General features: G+C 40.9%; 1 protein-coding gene across 1 annotated transcript in view; it reads right to left on the bottom strand.

The window, feature by feature from the left end:
- Nucleotides 1–19,512, bottom strand: part of grik3 (glutamate ionotropic receptor kainate type subunit 3) — a 102,536-nt gene extending 83,024 nt beyond the window's left edge. Inside the window, exon 1 of the mRNA XM_061050167.1 lies at nt 18,250–19,512. Coding sequence (XP_060906150.1) covers nt 18,250–18,364 — 115 coding nt within the window. The 5' untranslated portion in view covers nt 18,365–19,512. The remainder of the gene's footprint in view (nt 1–18,249) is intronic.
- Between the last annotated feature and the right edge of the window lie 2,067 nt (nt 19,513–21,579).

Below are 21,579 nucleotides of genomic sequence, written 5' to 3' on the forward strand. Positions count from 1 at the left end.
TAAATGAATAGAATGACAACCAATGTTGAAAAAAATATATAAAGTGCAAATACAGTCTATGGAAAAGGAAGCCAAAAATGGTGCTGAGAGGCAAAGTTAAATATTCTTGCATGTCCCGTTTTATTAGCTGAATGTGGTTGTGACACAACACATAGTATGCCAACCACAATTATTAAGTATAATAAAGCTTTTGTGTAGAATTCAGGCCTTTAAACATAGGGAAGACCAGTATAGAAATAACAATAGCAGCCAGTTTTAGGTTGATGCAACATCAAAAAGCATTTTTTTTTTTAAATATTCAAGCTAGCTTTGCATGTCAAATCATCCATCATAATAATAAATGTAAATTACATGTCTTGTAAAAAAAATTTCAACAGAACTCCTTTTCAAATATGTGTGTTCAAATTAATTTAAAGGGGGATTCATTTGTTTGTGTCTGATAAAGGTGAAATTAAGATGTAATAAATGCACTTTATTCACGCATGGTCAGACCGAACCTAACAACAGACAGAGTCTAACAGCGTGTTTTAAAAGCATGCGACATGAGAAAGTGTCAGCGACAAAATCAACTTGATTTTATTGTTTCCTACTGGGCTGCCCTAACAGCCTATGAGCGATGCATCCCAAAGCATTGCGAAGCAGCGCACAGCAAGACGAAGCAGATCAAATCCCCCAAATATTGGATGTCTTCAATTCCACTTAACAAAGTAGAGGGCATACCTACTGTACCAAACCTATTACAAACAAGATCATTCTTTTGAATAAAAGAGAAAAAAGCTTCTGAGTCCAGTGATCCTCATAATCCCGCATTATACACTCCCATATAGGTGAGAGATACAGATATACTACCCAGGCAACATAACATATAAAATGTCTCTCAAAGACAGAAACATATAACATAGAATTATTATAGGAGTATGAAGTCATAATTGCGTTCAACATGTACATAAGGTCTCAAGGACACACATTGTGCATTTTAGTACGACAAAAAACCTGAAGTATAGCTGTTAATGAGACATCTCCACTGGATACCTCTGACAACAGCTTTGTATTGTTCAGCACATACTGTATGTAATAGTTGCGACCCGCCTTTACACTGCGTCTTACCCGCTTTAATAATATCAGTCTGCATGAGCAACTGTTTCTGGTTTTTACACATTGCATCAGCTCTATTATTATGCGGCCTTTGATTCTCAGCCACGTCTAAAATGCTCCAGTTAAGTGATCTGAGCACACTGTGCTGACAGACTCTCTGTATATAAATGCTGAGTTTTCTGAGAGAAAAATAAAGGTACAACATGTCTTCCCAGGCACAAGCATGCTCACAGGCACCCAGCTATACTGCTTGTCAACAGAATGACATGCAGTACTTTGAGCTGAGGTGAGTGCAAAGTTGTGAGTGTATCTGTCTGCAGCGGTGACACATTACCGGGGAAGGTGTGCAGCTTTTCAAGGCGCTGCGTGTTATTCAGCACATAAAGGAGGGGAATCTTGAGGGGTGGACATTGGGCTTAGGTGTCATGTTTCATTCTGTTTCATCAACAGATGAAAAACCTCCCATGTTTTTTTGTCACACTGAAAAACACTATATTTGAAGCTTCCGAGTACTGATATTTGTGGAATCTTATGTGAGCCATAAAAGCATCAGAAAATTGTTGATGGCAAAAAAAAATATTCAAGCAGACCATCTAACATAAATAACAGGACATGTTTTGCTTCCTGCCAAATGTCTACTTAAAACCATCAACAATTGGGAAGCATTTCTGGAAAAGACAGACTTACTGTTTTCACATCTGCTCTGCTCAGAGCTGTAATGAAGTTGATTGCAATCGAGCATATGTTAATGCAAAGACAATGCTTCCTGCCACAGCTTCTTGCAGCCATGTAGGTGACTGCTTACTAGGCCTGCATGATACGATAAAAATAAGCAAAGTGCATTACATGGTGCAATATCACAATAACTATAAGAAGTGCAAATGCTTTGACTAGGTTTCTGAATATATGCTGTTGCTATGCTATATCCTCTAAACAAAAATTTAAAAAACAACAACAAAAACAAGCTTTTTTTTAGCTGATAGTTAGTTTTACCTTCATTTGACTGCATCAAAATGGTTTAAAGAGTGGCCATCATACACATACTGAGTTAGACAGTATGCATTTTAAAAAAAAATTATGTTTTAGGTGTTTTATTGCTCATATCGCGATAATGATAAAATTGTGATTAAATGCCCAGCACTGCTGCTTACTCTGAAGTTCCTATGATATAAGACACTCACATGTGTGGAGTGACATGATAGGAACACAGTAAGCTGATATGTTGTAACCAAGGTGAGCAACACAGCTACACCAGTATTTAGAACGATCCAAAGCCATCAGCCATGATGACCCAACATTAAATTGTTGGGGAAACGCATCAAAAGACCTCATAGTTTATATCAGTTTTCCAACAAATGACTGTAACCATCAGAAGCTTTTTGTATGACCTGTAAGTCACAAAGCTCCCAGCGACACCTTTTTTACGTTGATGATAAACTTTTATAGGTTAGAGAGAACAAGTGTGATCAAACAAAGATATTTTTAATCAATATCCAGTTTTTAATACCCAGTCTTCCTCAAACGGAGCAGAAACCATGCTGGTCTTCCTTGATGTGTTAAGGCTCTGTGGACACTCTACCTTCTCTTCCCCGGTGTGCAATAAAGTTTGAAAGCCTTCTGCTGTCTTATTTGTATTTGCAGGAAGTTTCCCCGATGTGTCTCCCTCATTTCCTTTGGTCAACAGTTCACGAAGTGGGGTGCTTAAGGTAAAAGTTTACCCTCAATTTGCTTGTCTGTTTAAACAGAATGAGCAGAGGTTTAGATTATCAGGAGTTGTAAACACACTGAAGCACAACCTTCACCTCTGAATCTCACTGTTGTCAGAACACTTGACTTGTGTCTGTCTCTGTAAGAGCAGTGCTGTTCTCACAGTGCCCTGAGGATAATCCAAACTGGAGGAAGTATAAGCAAAAATGAGTTCATGCAACAAAGAATTAGAACCGATTAATTGGCCAGCCGATAATTACGGCCGATATTAGCATATCAGGTGACTATCAGTATCGGCTACTTTTAACGCAGATATGCACCGATATTACTAGATTTATTCACCAGTCAAATAACATTTCATGTGAGATTCATTGTATTACACTAGCAGTGAGTCAGATGTGCTATACGGATTACAACAGGCATTATCACTGTCCAGAGTGTCAAGCGGTGATGCACGTACATCCATAGTTACTTTCCAGTTGAGTGACCATCTCATCACCATTATATAGCTTTTCCAAAAGTGTTTGATAACTGCATTTGAGGGATCAACACAACAAATGTGTATATCTTTATCTATCTCTACAGGTCGCAGAAAGATCAAAGATAGATATCGGCCGATATTTCGGTATCAGATTTTTTTCCTTTCCACAAATATTGGTGTCGGACCCAAAAATCCCATGTCGGTCCGGCCCTAATTAGAAGCCATGAAAGCTGTTAAACTGTGAAATTGAGCCACATGAATCATCAGCTTGAACAAATTAATTGAATTATTTTAAGGGAAAAAAAGGACCAAGTTCACCAAGTATGTGTAAAACTTCACCTCCATCATTTCCTGTGTCTTTATTATTTTTCTGTTGCACTCTCAGACAGACACACAAACAGAACCAAGCTAAGGTGGTATAAACCCTGGATGCAGTACTCTTCAGGGACCCTTAACAAAGCTTTTTTTTTTCCGGAAGCTTCCCTTTTTGACACACCGTGAACAACTTGGCTCAGCTCTTGACTGAACAAATTTGTTATGTTACGTCAAGCACCTCATCTGCTACAGACCTCTACGTCTTATGTAAATGGTTCTGCTGAGTATGATGGTGGATTTACTTTTTAAGACAAATCTCCTTCAGCATTGTAAAGTCTATCAGCCTCTACAAGGCTGACACTGAGTCCTTTTTCATTCGAGAGCTGTGACATTTGAATCTATTGCAGAGACATAAAGGGAAAAGTTATGTGTAATGCTTGAGGTTTAGAAGACACATAGAAGGTGACATCACCACGACTATGACGATTTAAAAAAGCAAACTTGACATACAATAGAGGAGTACAAAAAGCCAGATGCAGAAAGAGAAAAAGTGAGCTATTGAAAACCAGGCTTTTACTTCTGTCACGAGAGAAAAAAGATTAAAGAAGTAAAGAGTATTAATAAACTTTACTGAGTGATTTTAGCCAAGGCTTGTCCACAGGAAAATACAGTCTCACTTGAGTTAACAGTCCCACCATGAATAAGCCTGTGGCTGTAGTCACTTCTTTGGTGGAAAATAAGATAAACGCCAGCCAGCGGTCAAATGCAATTGCACACATCACAAACAGTAGGCAAGTTATTTTACAAAATATAGAGCTAGTCTTTTACATCTAAATTTGTACTCAGTAAGATGCTCTGTGGGTCTTGCACACAGGGAATGGCTTCCAGGATCCAAAACAGAAGAGAGATGCCATTTTATGTGTCACGGTTGAGTGAAAAGCAGCTGCTGCGCTTAGTGTCTGGAGGTCCTCTCAACTATCATGTGAGTGGAAAAGCCTTGTGTTATGTGTGAACATGGCAGACCTGCTGGGCCTTTCACCAGAGGCAAAAAAGTGGGACTGCCTGAGAGCAAAACCAGAGTCCCTGAGATAAGGATCTGCCTGATGAATGTGCCACAGAGCCACTCCGTTATGTTACTCTTGCAGATGTCCTTCCATTTTAGATTTTTAATTTAGAAGACAATGAAAACATGCTAGGACTCATATGTACACCCAGATTCCTGAACTCTTATGGTCATATGGACAGTTACACTTAAAGCCCCTTTTCCTCAAAATAGGTATCCCCCTGGGCTCTGTACTTATCCCTCTGCTGTACTATCTCAACAAACTCCAGACACAGCTCTAGCTTTATTTTCACTTTTGTTGGTGATATAGTAGCCATATGCTTGATCACCAATAATGATGAGAAGGTGTACTTTGAACAGATGGGGAAACTGAAATGTGAAGTTAACAATCTCTTTCTGAAGATTAAGCAAGGATTGACTTTATGGATTAAAAGAGGAATAAGTAGAGGAATTTTGCACCCGTAAGAATTGTCAGGATACCTTTGAAGAGTGGCAACACCTTGAGATACTTGGAGTCCACATTATTAAGATCTGACTTAAACCACATAGTCTAACACCTTGGCAAGCCATGCGGTACCTTAACCACCTTGGACAGAAGTTTTCTTATTTTTTAAAGCTTTTATGCTGGTCTTTCAGCACAGCCTTATATGTTTGTTTATGAAATAAATAAAGCTCTGAAAACACTCGTACAATGAGGGTCCTAACCCACAAATGCCGAGTACAGGGTCAAAAGACTTGCTTCAAGGTAATATCAGCCAGTTTATTGCAGAATGATGGAGACTGCATGGGCAAATGCTTCAATTTCAAGCAGTTCACCAGAGGCTGTACTTAAAAATAATTAATACAGTGTATAATTTGATAAGTTCCACACCTCAGGGCGATTCCCCCACATAAGCTATATGAATCAATAAGCTGGGCCTGAGCCCTCGGAGTTCTCCATTCTGACTTCTTTAACTTTCAATCACTTCGACAAACTCAATGATTATAAATGCCAAGATGGCAATTCTTTTCCAATTGCCTTACTAAAAAAGACATTATATTGGGCCCATTCGCAGCTGCCTGTGCTGGCAGAGGGAAAGACAGAGAAAGAAGAAGAACTCCTTGAAATAAATGTTGTCCTGCATTTCTGCAGCTGGTAATACAGTTTAACCATGCATTTGAATTCCGTGTGCATAATTATCATGAAGCCTCCATTAGATCAGCCTCAACCTTTCTATTCTTCCTCTGTGTTTTGACGTTGGGGACGTTTTTTAAGGCACAAAGCGGCACATTTTAGGAATAGTTGTGCTGTAAATGAATTCTGCGCATTGGATGTTTGAAAAAGCTTTTATCACCTGTTGGTAATTTGAGACTCGTGGATGATTTCTATGACATCTCCCTTCATGCAGAAACATTTTGAGTGTGTATATTCTGAAAAACAACAGCAGAGCCATGCATGGCGCATCCTCCAACACAAAGATGAGATGGCAGCACACCGGACACTAAAGCAAGAATGGGGGCCAATTATGAAGCAACGTGCAATCAAGGGGGTCCCTGACAGGCTGAGTGGGGTCTGATGAGCCAGTGTGTCATTCCGGAGCTCCAGGGCTCTACAGCTAATCAACCACCAAGGAGGGGCTTGAGGGGCGCGATCACTCAAGCCCTCTATCACCACGCTGGGAGGAAGGCAATCACCAGCCCATTTCCATGTGCTGCTATTCCCACCCACCACCCCCCATCTTCAACTCTCAAATCAAGGTGTACAGACGACCAGGGAAGCACTGGATGGAGGCAAAGGTGGCAGGTGGGTGCAATCAAATGAAGTGTAAAAAAAAGAGACAAAAGAAAAAGTGAAAAGAACTTTCAGTCTTGCAAGCGGTCTATTCATGCTGTTTAATGTATTTAAATAACCATACATGATTGGAAACATAGGCGGAACAGACTGAACAAGGCCCAATTGGCTTCCAACCAGCAGCTCGTAAGATCGTCTGATTGGGCTTGCAAATTGAAATGTAAGTCTTGTAATACAGTGGGCATAGGAAACGGAAGGGTTAAAGGTCAAGCAAGGTGCAAGATGGGAGTTCTAATTTAGCACTTTCAGGGGATTAACACAATGAGCATATGTTAGCAGGGTCTCATCTTCTGTCGGCTCAGAAAAGAGGAAGGGAAGAGAATGAAACCTAAACAAAAGCTTATCTTCACCCCTTTTTAAAAGAACATGCCTTCAAATGAATTGTAATTCCTTGTTTCAAGGGTGGGGAGATGGGTAATAGAAAAAGGAGACAGTAGCCGGGACAGAGGAAGCCCCTTTCTCATTGTGGTGATACGTATAATTTGAAACAAAAAATGAATTAAGTAACAGAAGAAAAAGTCTGACAGCCGGACAGCTTTAAAGCGCTTAGACTTAACAGATGCACCTCAGCACATAATTGGAGATAAAGCTTCCTCCTGCCTTTGTTTTAAGTTTGACGGTGGCTGAAGAGGCACTAATAGGCTCCTCTCAGAAAAACACATGCACACGCGCACACAAGGATCATCCTGTCATCTTGTACTGTCCTCCAATTCTTAGACAGAATATTGATAAAGAAAGTAAAATCTCTGATTTGTCCAGTCTTGCAATTCAGTCATCATTACAGACCTGAAATCCAGCACATAAAACCCCCGCTGATCTATTTTTGGTCTCCTAAAGGCCAGAACATAGGGGGGAGGGGGGAGATAATATCCTCAATTTTTGAAGTCATCCCTCTTGTATGGTTAAATATCTGATTTCCCACCATGCTGGGTACAAGGGATAGATGTACATCTAACATGTCCGAGCCTGTGTGCTGGAATCTGTATCAAACTGACTCAGTATTTTTTTTAAAAGAGGATCAAAAGACCAACTAGCTTTAACGTGGATTAATTCACGGGTTCCCAATCTTTGCCATGCCCAAGGACACCACTATACAGAATTAGCCTCTTGCAGGGACCCCCTCTTGTACATTTTTTAAAATCACTGTACAATACTATAGCAAATGTCAAAATCTAAACAAACAACCTGAAATATGTTCCCTCATCTGTATCAATAACTAATAGTCTTATGAGTTATTAAATGTATTCAATGTCTTTTTTCGTATGCTGACTTGTAATTTCTGTCCCAATTCTAAACCGTTGTGACCCCCACTTTGAAAACACTGGATCAACATGTTGATTTATTTTAAATAGATATGCATACTCTATTAAAGGTCACATATTTATTGTAATTATATAGACTTGTTAGACATGTTTTTCTAACACTAGATAGATAGGTTTTACGTTATTGATCCCCTTATGGGCAAATTCTGTTTTGACACTCTTTTAATGAGTCATGCAACACATGCACTAGAATATGTGTCCCTAGCCTGTCTAAAAAAAAAACAGTTATTAGAAAAGTCTGTCCTCTTTTGCCTGCTCCATTTTTCAGAAAATTTGTGCTTTTTGTGATTTTCCCTTCATGACATCACAAAGGTAGTAACCCCTCCCCCAGTTTGGTAACATTCCGACAGCTAGATATTTGTTCTGTCCTCTGAGTCTGCCTTCTCACTGCAAACAATCGGGCATGGAAAGCCTGAGCCACATCCCCTTCCAGAGTGGGGCGTGGTCAGACACAGCTCATTTGCATTCAAAGCTACAGACACAGAAAAACTGAATTTCCCCTTGCGGGATTAATAGAGTATATATTCTTCTTCTAAACAGTCTGGGCTGAAAAAGAGGGGTTTATAGGCATGATAAAATACAGGATCAGATTTTTGTCAAGAAACTCCAAGGACAAGTTTTGGGGAGCGCTGTGCCTTATTTAAACTTGTTGAAAAGGAGGATAACATGTGACCTTTAATGTAAAGTAAGCAGTTTATTGGTCACATTTTTATCTAAAAAGGGAAATATCCCTTTGTATTTTTACAAATATTTTTTTTTTTAAATTGTCTAAGTCAATCAAGCCCCTATTTTTTGTCCTCTGTATTGAAGCCTGTGTTCTCAGTATTGTACAGCAGGAATAGTCCTAACCACACTGAAAGTAATTACCACTCTGGCAGACAGGCCATCCATATGTGAACAGTGCAGAGGGAGGCTGAGCAGGACATTAACTGAGCATTAATTCTGTGATGCCAGTGTGACGCCAATTATTTTAAATGTGGTCAATGTTCTGAGGGTTATATATTTCTACAAGTAGCAATCAAGCTAACAAAAGGAGCTTGGTGTGAGTGGAAAAAAAGGCAAATGTGGAATAAAAAGAAAAAAGCAATCAGGTTGTTTAAATGGTGGGGGGGATTAAGAGGAATAGGATACTGGAATTGGATAGGAATAAAAATGTGCAGAAATGTAACTCAAGGGGGATGATTGCTTCATCAAAGTTATAAATGTCCTTATTTAGAACCATGGAAAACCTGGTTCCTCTCCCTAACTAACAGTTTGTGACATTTCTAATTGACCTTTCAAGACATTTAGAATATTGACATTTCTAAACTGCGCTGCACTCTACATTTTCTTAATAGTTTTGTAAGTCTAGACATGTAATTACAGTGAAGAGCTCTTTTCCTTTCTCTTGATTTGATTTCCAAAAAAATTTTTTTACATCCTCATTTTACCTAAAATAACAAGGGCTGAAGCCAATTGCAAACACTCACACGTCGCATCACATATTACTCCTAGAGTCTAGAGATTAGTTAGACACATGTCTAAAATAATGTGTCTCGATATTTGTTTATGTACTTTTAAAGACCCGCAATGATCTCTAATGTCGATGTTTTATCAGGGTTTCAGTCTAAAATGGCAGGCAGGATGAACGCACATTGTTTGCTTTTCCAATGAAAATAATCAGCCTAATACACTGCAGATGTCTCATTAAATTTGCATACGATTATTGCAGCGTTACTTCAGTTGATCCTTTTCATCAAACCAGATAATACTTGCTGATTGCAGATTATTTTGGCGCAGGCAAATTTCATGGTATTATTTTCACTCTTAGTGAGAAAGCAATTAGGTGCATAGCTCGTAGGTTGCCTGGCGTTATGCAGAAATTATCCAGCTTTCACAGATTTAAGGCTCCTTTTATTTCTCTGGACGTGTTCAATCACAGCTCTTGGGTTCAGGGTTGAAAAGAGGCAGATTACGTGACGTTGCATTTCCCTTTTCTCTCTTGAATTATCGCTTCTGAAGGTTTGGCCTGCGAATTGTGATCAACAAGCACATTGAATACTAAGGAGAAAAGGAGAAAGTCAAGTGAGGAAAAGATAATGTAGAACATTCTACAATAAATGGTCACACAAAGCTCTGAATGTTTAGTTAGATAAACCCAATTAATCAGTAAAAAAAAAAGATACACTTTAATTTATGTTTAATGGCACTTAAATCATCACTTTGAGGTCTTGTAAATTCTTACACCAAAATACTTAAGACAAAGAACCTACAGCAAAGAAAACAAAGCACTAGAAAACAAGAAAAACAATCAAAAGCTTGATTCTTTATTGTCGCTCAGTGATAGAGAATAGATTTAACCAAAATAAATCCAAACTGCTGCTCCTTCTTAAAAAGCCTGTAATCACACGATATCATCTCAATCAATCACTTTCCACTTTGCCTGCTACGTGAGCTGTCGTTACTATGACAGCCATCTCTCAACCTGCCGGCTAGTTCCACCTTCTCTGGCTTTACATTAAAGGCCCCTAATGCATACAAGCATCACTAATAGCTTGACTAAAATGTGCTGCCAGCCTCACACCGCCCACAATCTCCCCCTCTTCTTTTTTTTTTTCCTCCTTCCCCTGTCAATGATAATCTCTGTCTTGCTCCATATATCTGACGCCGGTCCCATGCAGACAAGCTGTCTTCGGATGAGTCACCGGGGAGCAGTTTTTGCAGTTGACCACGCTGCTCTCTTGGGGGCGACCTGGACAGTAGATCGGCAGCGGGTAAAAAAAAAACATTCGCTGAGACAAGAAAGACCATCCCAGATTGTCTCGCCCGCACACGGCACGAGTGCTGAGCGGAATCTTCTGGGTATTGGCTGTGTTAACTAAATTGACAACCTGGCTTTCAACCTCCTGGCTATCCATCAGTGCAGGGATGAGCACAGGGGCAGGAGAGGTAACCCCCGGAGTTGTAGGCACTTCTTATAGTCGTCCTCGCATTTGTTACTACCAGGATGGGGGGGGAAGGAGGCATCTCTGTTTCCCCGCTGATATTTTTGGTGATAGCCATTCATTTGTAGTGGTTTTGGCCCTGAAGAGGTTTGTCTTATCTGTTCCTTCTCTTCCTCTCTGGGGGGAAAATAGAGGGTGAGTGTTCTCTAGCATACTCTCTCACAGTTGATTAGTAACTCCTGCTCTACCCCTACGCTCCAGGGATTCTACGCCAGCTCCCCTTATACATCCCCTTGTCATGCACACACTCACACTCCCTCTGTTCTTCTCTCTCTCTCTCTCTCTCTCGCTTCTTTCCCAAACACACACACACACACACACACACACACCTCCCTACAGTCATGGTACGGCAGTTTGAGGGAATCACACACCCAAGACCTGACATTTATAACAATGAGGCCTTGATTAAAAGGGCAGAGTGAAACAGTGTCACCCTCCATTCATTGTCCTTAGCCCGAGTTAAATAGGATTTAAACCTGTGCATTGCGCCTGATACCTTCACTGTCAATTCCTGATTGCTTTGGAGCGGCGAGAAGAAAAGGTCTTGTTATTGTAATGCGTGTGCGTAACGGTACGTAACGGAGATGTCAGAGGTGACCAAGTTTACACACAGCGTCTGGGAGTAGATAAGGAGGACGCTAAAGCCGGGAAGCTAATGCTGCTCTGGTGAATGCTGTGGTTGTGTGAAAGGCAGTGGGATGAAAAAGCTCGGCTTTTTATCTGGCTCGGGGCAAGACACAAAAGGCGGCAGCGTTGCAACGTGGCGGGTTTTAAAATTGGGATCAAAAGGTTCAAGCTAATTAACAAGCTAAATGAGAGTCCCCTAGCTTCATCCATGTAACCACCCTCGCTCTTCCGCGCTCATTCTGTCCCTTTTTTTTTTTTTTTTTGCTGTGGTACTTGCCTGTAGTGTGTGTTTGTGTGTGTGTGTCTGTGTGTGTGTGTGATTGGCTAAGACATAGAGTGTGTCTAGAAAATGTGAAGACAAATTGCCCCTCCCCCCCTCCCCCGTGCTGAAATGTAAAAAATAATCACCAAATTACCTTCAACAAGATCATTCTAATTAACTGTTATATTGGTGGCTTGACCCTGGGAGCTAAACGCCCCGTGATCAAGCTTTTCTTCTCTGACTGTTTTGATGTTATTTGACTTTTGCAGCAGAGCCCCGAGGAGGCCCTGAGACGGGCGAGTCAAATGGAAAGGACAAGGGCACATAATAAAGACAAATGGCTAGAGCATGAAATTTGATTCATTGCCTTGCTACAGAAACATTCGCAGGGAAATAGCCAGCATTGACATGCCATGAATTTCAAAACTCTGTCAAATCCAAAAAGCACACGTCCTGCTGTAATGACATTGAGTCCCAAGGGGCCCTTCATGCAGATTGTGGACCAAATCCATCAGGCGCTTGTTTCTGATGGACATTTCATTTCTTTTAAAAAGCTCTTTAAACGGTTGCTTCACCCAAATGACAAAAAAAAATCAGGGTTTGTACAGACCTATTCAAAGAACTATTTTCTCCAAGGTTTGAAATATTCAGTGTAGAATGTATTTGAGACATTTTCTTGTAGTCCCTTAATGTCTCAAAGGCCTACCTGCTTACCAAACCCGCATGGCATCCTGGCTCAAGGCCTCTGATACACAGCTATTTGAAATAAACTCACTCGCTGCTGTTTACTCCCTGGTTGTTAATTTGGCTTTCTAGCTTCTTGTCAGTATTGTTTTGTAAATTGCATGAATTCTCCGAACAAGGTTTAACATTTGGTCCTATTTGTTAGCAGGCTTGCAAAAAAAAAAATCACTGGTCCAATTTCCATCCAAGGTGCTAAATCAGACATTATCGTTTCAAGAGGAAGTGTTCCAGTGTTGGAAATATATCCACACATATGAAGTGGTTTTTCTGATTTCTGTATTGAAAAAGACCGGACTGCTGATTTTTTTGCCTGAGGTCTGTACTCTCTCTTTGCTCTTCTAGTTTGGTCTTGCTGTATTCCAATATTGTAATCCTGTGAGGCACTGTGTGACCTTGTTTTTTTTTTTTAACTAATGGTTTTATTATCTTCCTATATGATTTTTGGCTCAGTGCCCAAAAATGAAGGAGGCAGTTGGAAATTTCTCCTCATTGCTCGTAGCATTAATATGTATATATAAAATGTTTTTATGTATTGTACTTGATACATGTATTCACCAGGACTTCTTCCATCTACCAGAAACTAGTCCTTGTGGAAAACTGTTTACGGTGAGTTTGTGGAATTTCCAATAATGCTGAATTCCAAAAATTGCATTTACTGCCACTGACAAAGCATTAAAAAAAAAGTGTATCCTCGTACCTCAAAGATTCAGACCTAAAAGAAATGTGTTTGGTCATATTCATAAACTGGCCCCTTTTGATCCCAATACATTACCAAAAACCTCAAAATGACAACGTGAACTGTTGTGTGCAACAGAGTATCGATATTAACGACACGGTGGTTCTGTCATTCTTCAATGAAAGGATTACATTTTTAGCCGGAAGGAACTCAACACCTTATTTATTTCAATATGCATCTGAAGCATATGCTTGCAGCAGACCTTTCACTGTCGAGCACCCACTTTGTAGTACGATATGAAAACACCATCTGGTGTGTTAGCAGCAGCTAAGCTAAGCTAGCTGGGGCTCGATGGGGGCCCTGCTGTGTCACAGGATTATCTTACTGGTTGGTAGATCCGTTCTATTAGCCCCTGGTGGCTTGGATTATTGGATGATCATTATAATGTGTGACTGAACATGGAGCTAAGCACCTGCATTTCCTTGACACACACTTCAGTCTAGTTAGTTTTAGTGATCACACCCATTACGAGCACATTTCACATTTATTACACCTTGTCTGAGAGGTAAACACACAGTTTATTTAATGCACTCTGACTCAGACAGTTCGTTTTAATACATTTCGAGTGGGTTTACTGACTTAACGGGCTCAGTACTTGAGCAAGAAAACAAACTATCGGAGACCTGGAGCACTTGTTTGTTCGTGGAAAGTTGAATGTTTCTTTGGAACGCTTCTGCACGGGATCACAGGCAAGCAAAGACGACAGCACGTTCAGAGACGGGGCCCTCTGCTCAACAAAACGAACATCTGCCGTTTCTCATCAGCGAGATTGAAGCTAATGACGAGCTGTGAGTGTGCTGACAGAGAGAATGGAATTGGATTGTGTACAAGAGGCCCGGTGAGACCAGACATATGTTTTGGAAAATATTGCGGACGGAGAATGGCTTTACAAAGTGTGTGTCCGCATGTGTGTGTGTGAGCAGGAAATAGACCCTTGCTTTTTCCTTCAGCAGTTCATTTCTTTGTCCATGTTTATACGAGAGGGGAGAGTGTGTAAGTGCAGTTAAAAACAACTGTTGTATCCCCCTCTCCTTCAATCTCTGCGTCGGCTAACAGATAATGGAATTACACATCAAAGAAGCATCCCCCTGTATCCAATTCTTCTGTGACCTCTACCAGCCTTTGTTCATATTCACCACAACATCTCCCCAACCCCTAAGCCTCCACTAGCAGGCTTCTCCCTGCGTCCTCTCTCTTGGTCTGGAGGGAGATTAAATTTAGATGATAATGAAAAATTCATTTGCACTCTGCAACTGATGGCCATCTTAATTTGATAAAATTTTTGATGCAAAATCTCCTCCTCATTGTACCTTTTCATCACCAAAGACTTTTATAGATGCCCTCCTCTTCACTTCACTTTTTGTTCCCCCATCCACACGATCCCCTTGTGGGTAATTCTCAAAACAAGCAGCCTTTTGGGTTTGACTTTGTTAAAAGTAGAACTGCAAAGTACCATTACAGCCTTTTTTCGCAGTCTCTTGAAATATGAGTCATTTCACATGAGACATTTGCAAAAAAAAAAAAAAAAAAATTGAGGAGGATCTTGCGAGTGGAGGATGCACTCTCTCTATAGCTGGCTGGAAGAGTTAATCACATGGAAACTTCTCAGTCGCTCTCTCTGCTGCTGCTGGTGTGGGGATAAAGACAAGCCTCTGAAGTGGCTCTGTGTTTGCAGACTTCAACCAAAAGTGGTGACCAACCAACCCCATTTATCCCACTGAAGCTTATGAACGGTCACACTGCATGCAGCTTCAAGTGCTGCACATTTGTCAGCTTACATTTGAAGGTCCGGGGCTGTTTTACACACAATAATTGTGTCTGCCGTCATGGCCGCCTGAAGCCTTTTTCGGGAGGCGGAATGGAGAAACGCATGTGAGCAGGTGTTGTCGGGGCAGAGTGGATGGTAAGGAAATGAAATCAACAAGAAATCATGAGGGAGATTGATTAACTGGCACTGATTAAGTGCTTTAAGTATTAGGTAGATAAAGTAATTGATTATTCAATAAATCTCTGTCAGGCAGTGAATAACCTCAGTGTGAGGGGAAAAGAGGCAACAAATGATGAATTAGTTTCATCAGTCTGCAGATGTAAGACACAATGTATGATAATCTGTCATTAATGCATGCTTTATCAACATGGAACACACTATAAATACATGTGATTACATGTTTTTATTGGGCAATCCCTATCTGATGCATGGAGGAGAAAGCAATGCATGCAGGGAAATTAATGAATTATACAGACAGAATGCTGCAGAGCAACAAAAAAAAAAGCATAAAAAAACATCCATTACATTCATCTGCTTCAAAATGTGTCTTATTTCCATACTGGCAAACATACAAGAGAAACACACCATCCATATCCTCCAGCACTTTCCTCTTTATTATACCAACATTGCATTAGCAGCTGAGATGGTTTCTAGATGAGAGGTTGCAAAAACATGTCAGGAAGAGAGCGAGATGGAAAAAAAAAAAAAAAAAGACAAAATGCAGGCGGAGGGAGACTAAAGAGAAGCGCAGCGTGTAAGAGGACAAATACAGGAGGAGTACGCTTTTCTTCCCTCCAACAAATAAAAGCTGCAGTATGAGACGGAGCGACCATCTGGCCTCAACTTGGAGCAACGCACTGTAAAAAGCACTAAAATCAATGGCAACAACTCTACCTTGGATGCCCACCATTACCCAGATGGTGTACTTGGAGGAAGAGCTGCACAGGCCACCTAACCGAGAGCAGACACGGCACAGACAGAGAGCGAATATCGTCCGCCCACCTCACTGTTTTTCACTGGGTTTGTTTGTGTTGGGAACCAGTGCTGAGCAGCGGCGTCGGCCACCGTGTGAGGACTATAAGAGAGCCCTCTGTTGGTTTTAAGAGGGGGGGCTGAGACACACAAACACACACACACACACACACACACACACACACACACTTGCACACCAAGTACCAAATTACACAAAAAAGGAGAGCACGATTGGGCGCCATTCTCTCAGAAAAGCGCTCATACCTAAATGAACCAACAGACTGTGAATACAAGCATTATCTCATGGAGAAAATAACAATATATCTGCAATAATACGTACACACATTTGTGCAAAACCACTATTCATATATATAAAATAAAACTATATAAATAATTATTTTGTGCGATTTCTTAATAGTATAATGTATTTTTTCACACACAGACCTGCTTTCAAGAGATCCAACTCGATGGATTATTTTACACACATGCACGTTCTGCTTAAACACTCAGCTTCAGGAGATCATGTGAAGATTTTTTTTCCACATTCTCTTTTTTTTTTGAATTTGGAGGAATTTCGGTGTCTGTCTCCTGCATATCCCTCTTCTCCGCTTGTCAAAAATCCAACCTCAGAAAACAACACAAGGAAAGCAAACTGCTCCCGCACGGCAAGCCATGATAGATTCTAAAAAAAGCAATGGTGCGACTGTAGCACATTTCAAGGTACATTTGTCTCAGCACTTTGACATTTAAAAAAAAAAAAACAAAGCCTGTCAGGTCTATTTCAAGTCTTCATTTGAGCTGCTGCCACTGTGAAAAAAAAAAAAAAAGAAGAGGGAAAGAAAAGAAGACGTCCTTTTGACCAAACGATTTCAGTTCAGATCAGTAGAAAGAGAGCTTTAAGCATTTATGCAGTTTCTTAAGATGTCACCAAAGTCCATACACAGCAATGTCAGAGGAGTCATGGCTCCACAGAGAGCAGCTGTCAATCACAGAGACGTTCAGGGCCTGCTGGACAGCTGCACATGATGCTCTATTCTACTGTCTCTGACTTTATTCCGAGTCTTTCTGTGGAATACGTCTTTTTGATTTTATAGATAATCTAAAGGAGGATTGACATCAACATTCAAGGTTACAGAGCTGAATCATTCTACTTCAGTCTGTGCAGATCTAATGACTTTAATTTGAATTAATGCCGTTTTTCTACGACCACCCACCGAGCCTGACAGGAATTATGAATTAGAAAATCAGAGCAGGATGTTGGTGATTTGCAGACATGTCAAACAGGAGACAACTGCTTTGGAGCGACCATTTACTTCTATTGGACTACTGGAATATACAATATGCAATTTTTCCAACATCCATCCACTTTCACTTCTCATTATTTATGCCTCCAAGACAAAACGCTCCCTGCCATTAAGGTTCACTCTCTCCCTCACTGCCTGCCTGTCTGTGCTCCGGCTGTTCTAGTGGGTATGTTAATGTGGGCCAATGCCATTTTGAGTAATTGTCCTGCATGGCACTCCGCCAAAATGTCAAAACCGATTTGCCTCGTGACAAAACCCGTATTGATCTTCATTCTGTTCTTGTCTCTTGGCGGCGCAAAATGTTTCATCACATCGCCAGGCTCCGAATGACAATTCTCACATTGTTTCTCCGTGAGTGATTGGAAAAGTGACAACGCTGCACAAACCCTAGTGCTGCTGCTGCTGCTTTATGCGCGTCTTATACGTCTAAAAGATCACAAGGAAGGAAACTTGGAGCAAAATGAGTCTGTTTCAATGAACTTTGCTTTGCTTAGAGTGATGAGATCAACTCAGATAAGATGAAACTTTCTTATCTACCAGAATAAAGTGCGTAAAACTTTCTGCAATCTTATTTGATACTGCTTTAAATGTAGCAGTCTGTTCTTAAAGGCTAAAACTTCTTTTTTAGAATCGCAATGAGCCTGATTTTGACTGGTGACTCAACAAGCTGGCTGCAGAAAATGACACGGACAAAGCAGGGTGCATAGAGGTCACACTAACCCAAAATATTTCACTTAGTGGTCTCGTGGAGAAGGCATCCCCAGTTTTTATAGGCAATCGTTTTGAATAATGCACTGCTCCCTGGTTGTCCCTCATTTAAGAGAAAAAGGAAGATCCACGCACGAGCCGGGGACTGCTCATTTACGCTCCAAAACTACCCGCGTTGAAGACCCGCACTGCATAAGGAGCAACTTTCAAGGTTACAATACAAACGTACGTGCATGGGTGTGGGTGTGTGTGTGTGTGTGTGTGTGTGTGTGTGTGTGTGTGTGTGTGTGTGTGTGTGTGTGTGTTTAAATGTTCATGTAGACAACTTACCTATTCGAATAACATGCGGCATCCCGTAAGAGTACTGAATCCAAAAGAGACATGCAATCAGCAACGTCCAGTATTTCCAAATCGCGCTCCGGGGAGACAGCCAAGTGTTTCGCATGGTTGTAAAGTCTCGGGATCCACTTTTTAAAATTCCAAAGACGACTCAGAATTGCTCATCAAAACTGAATTCGACGGAGCATAAATGGATTTTGGTGCCTGCGACAAATGTGCGCTCATTGTACTTGATGCAACATTCTCTCTCTGGTGGTTTTTCCCCCCCTTTTTTTTCTTTTACTCACAAGTCCGAGAGCAGCTCGATAAGGATGAAGCCCCCCAGTCCTCTCACAGGCGAATCAGTGATACACCTGCGAACACAGGCTGCTACAATTAGCCTGCAGGAGTCTCTGTATCCCCTCCTTCCGCCGATGCTATCTGTCTACTGGCGAGCACCACGGCAACAGCCGAGCCCGACTCCCGCACCGCTGCTGAGGAGGAGAACTGCGCCTGCGGAACTTTGGGTCGCCTCGAACGATACGAGACAGGCAGAGAAAAGCGTTACACGACGTGTCCAAAATGCTTGTTGCAGTTTAATCACTCCAGTCAGGGAAACTGTCCGTGAAACACAGAGGTACTTTGTGAGGAAGCTCCGTGACGCTCCTCTCCAGTTGCGCGCGGTGATGGCGCGAGGCTCGTTATTGAAGAAGGTCCAAAATCTGCTCAAAAAGCCTATTTGTTACACAATGTTCATTTTCTATAGCTTTCAGTTTGTGCTGGGTGGAAAGGTAGTGCAGAAAGCCGCGCATCTGCGTGCGTCTGACGACCCTCGTTTCCCTCCACAGTGCCACTAGAGGCACGCGTCGTTACGCATACTTGTCAAGTATGTCCAAGAAGTATTTTATGGAGGTGAGAGGGATCCGAGTGATGACCCGGTTATCTGCTTGTCCAGTTGTTGTAAACACGTGCATTCTGTTCTCCGTGTATTCCTCCACATTTATTTTAATGAGATTAAGGATTTGGGGTTCTCAGGAATCTTACAGATGCAGATTTATTTCTTATTTACAGCACTGGCATGGAAATAGCATTTTTTTTTCCTTAGCCTCTAGCAAAGAGAGATGGAAACCCCCACCGGCTGCCTGCAGGATTGTGAATGGGATGAATTATTTGCATGAGGGAAATAAGTGTCAGCTGGGGATTGGGCCATTGACAAAGCAGGCTTCTTATCGCTGTTATTTGAGACATTCTGTCTGTGTCAATGAGTGCATTAAAGCCCCGTAACTGCTCGCTGCCTATCTGTCTGTCCATTTTTCATGCCTTACACAGAGCCGTCAAATACAAGCTGCAGGTTACATACACAAGCTCATAGAGAGAGGGCTGCTCATGTCTCCCTCAGCACTGCAGAGGAGGAGGGAAAGCCGGGCTGAGAGAAGCAAATGAATTGCCTGTTTATGGTGCAGATTTCAGTGCTTTTTGCCTTAAACTGATACATTAAACTTCTCTGATAGAAAGGCTGAAATTAACTTTGGAAAGATGAACAATGCATGTGGGAATAACTTATTTTTAACTACCAATTTTTAGATGGATGGATGGATGGATGGATAGATAGATATAATAAAAAACATTTGCATGATGAAAATAATGATAATATATTTTATAATTTCTAGTTCTAATAGGTCATAAGAGCAAACATTCCTTTGCAGATTTGCAGTTTTTTTAGTTCTGAAAAATACACTGTTACATCCCTTTGTGCTTAATAGAACAGTGTTGATGAGATAGTGCTGCGGCTCATTGGTTTTATTTTTCTGTTTGGAATGGGGGAGAGGAATAAACGGTGCATCAGGGGGCATGCACGCAGGAACAAGCCAGACTGACTGCCACTGCATATTCATGTCTCCCCGAGCAGATTTATCGCCTCTTGGCACAATGTAAGGACTATCAACGTGAGTTATGTGGCCTGGCTCTCGCATTATCGAGATTCATTGACTCGCTGCTCTTTCAAATACAAAATGTACACAGCTCCAGCAAACAAGACATTCTGGGTCTGTGGGTGCCCTCTATAGAGAGATGGAGGTCTGTGCTCTCAATCACCTGAGGGTGATAAGTGGAGGGAGTCAGACCCCGGAGCACAGGAGTCCCCCACTGTTGACACAAAGATAGGACATGTAAAGAATTGGTAATTCAGGGTAATTTTCACCTCTTCAACAGCTGTTGAAGCAACCAGGATTTAGTTTGTGGCATTCACCCATCAGTCCTGTCTTCTTTTTAACCATAGTCTTTGTAAGATGTGTCACTTGTTCATTCTGCCTTTATAGAAATAGTAGAGATGCACTTTAGCAGTTGGAGGAAGTGACGCAAGTAGTTTTATAAGAAGAAAAAAAACACACACATAGTCAGAAATGTTTATTGGAAAAGTCAAATTCCTTATTTAAGTCGGAACAAGGGCAGATTCGAGTCGTAAATTCAAAGCCGAACTTTTTAGTCAAAGAACTGAAAGGAGAAAGAATCAATAATGAAAGTATCCAAATTACACAAATAAAGCCATTATGGTTTTTATTTCATTACCTAACACTTATTGATATAATTAAGCACTAATGCAATTATGTGTGAGAAGTACTTTGGAGGTGGAATTTATCTCAAAATCTTAGTGTGGAACTTTTGTCTCCCCCCTCTGGCAATGAGAGTAATTACAGATATGTCGCTAATTTGTTTGCATAGATATTCTGCAAATAATTAAAATAGTTGTGTTTTGTTTAAAGTAGTAAATGTTGTTTTATGATCTCTGACACTGAATTTTCATGTCTGATCAGTTACATGATCCATCCCACAATCATTCAAATTAGCTGAAAATCAATCAAATGTTGTGGGATGTCATTAAGTCAGAGGTAAAATACAACCAATACCGACACCCCCCCCCCCCTCCCCCAGCACAAGGCATAATACACAATACACAAATGCAAACAAAATTAATCAATCAACTTAATCTTAGTTCATCACTTCCAACACATATTACATGATCAATAGGGTTTGAGAAATGTATCTGTTTTCAGTTACTTTTTACTCATTCTCATGTTTCAAAGAGATATTCAAACCCAAAAAATGTATATAAAGAGCCAAAAAAGGTCCACACACCAAGTAGCTGCTGTTTAAAGGTCACAAATGATCCTCCTTTTCAACAACTTAAAATAAGTCTCAGAAATCCCCAAAACATGTCTGTGAAGTTTCTTGCTAATAATCCACTCTGGTCCTGTTTTTTATCATGCCTATATCCCCCTCTATTTCAGCCGTGCTCGGAACACGCTGTTTATGTGCCTGTAGCTTTAAATGCAAATGAGCTGT

This window comes from Labrus mixtus, chromosome 11, assembly GCF_963584025.1.
Source record: "Labrus mixtus chromosome 11, fLabMix1.1, whole genome shotgun sequence".
Classification (NCBI taxonomy): domain Eukaryota; kingdom Metazoa; phylum Chordata; class Actinopteri; order Labriformes; family Labridae; genus Labrus; species Labrus mixtus.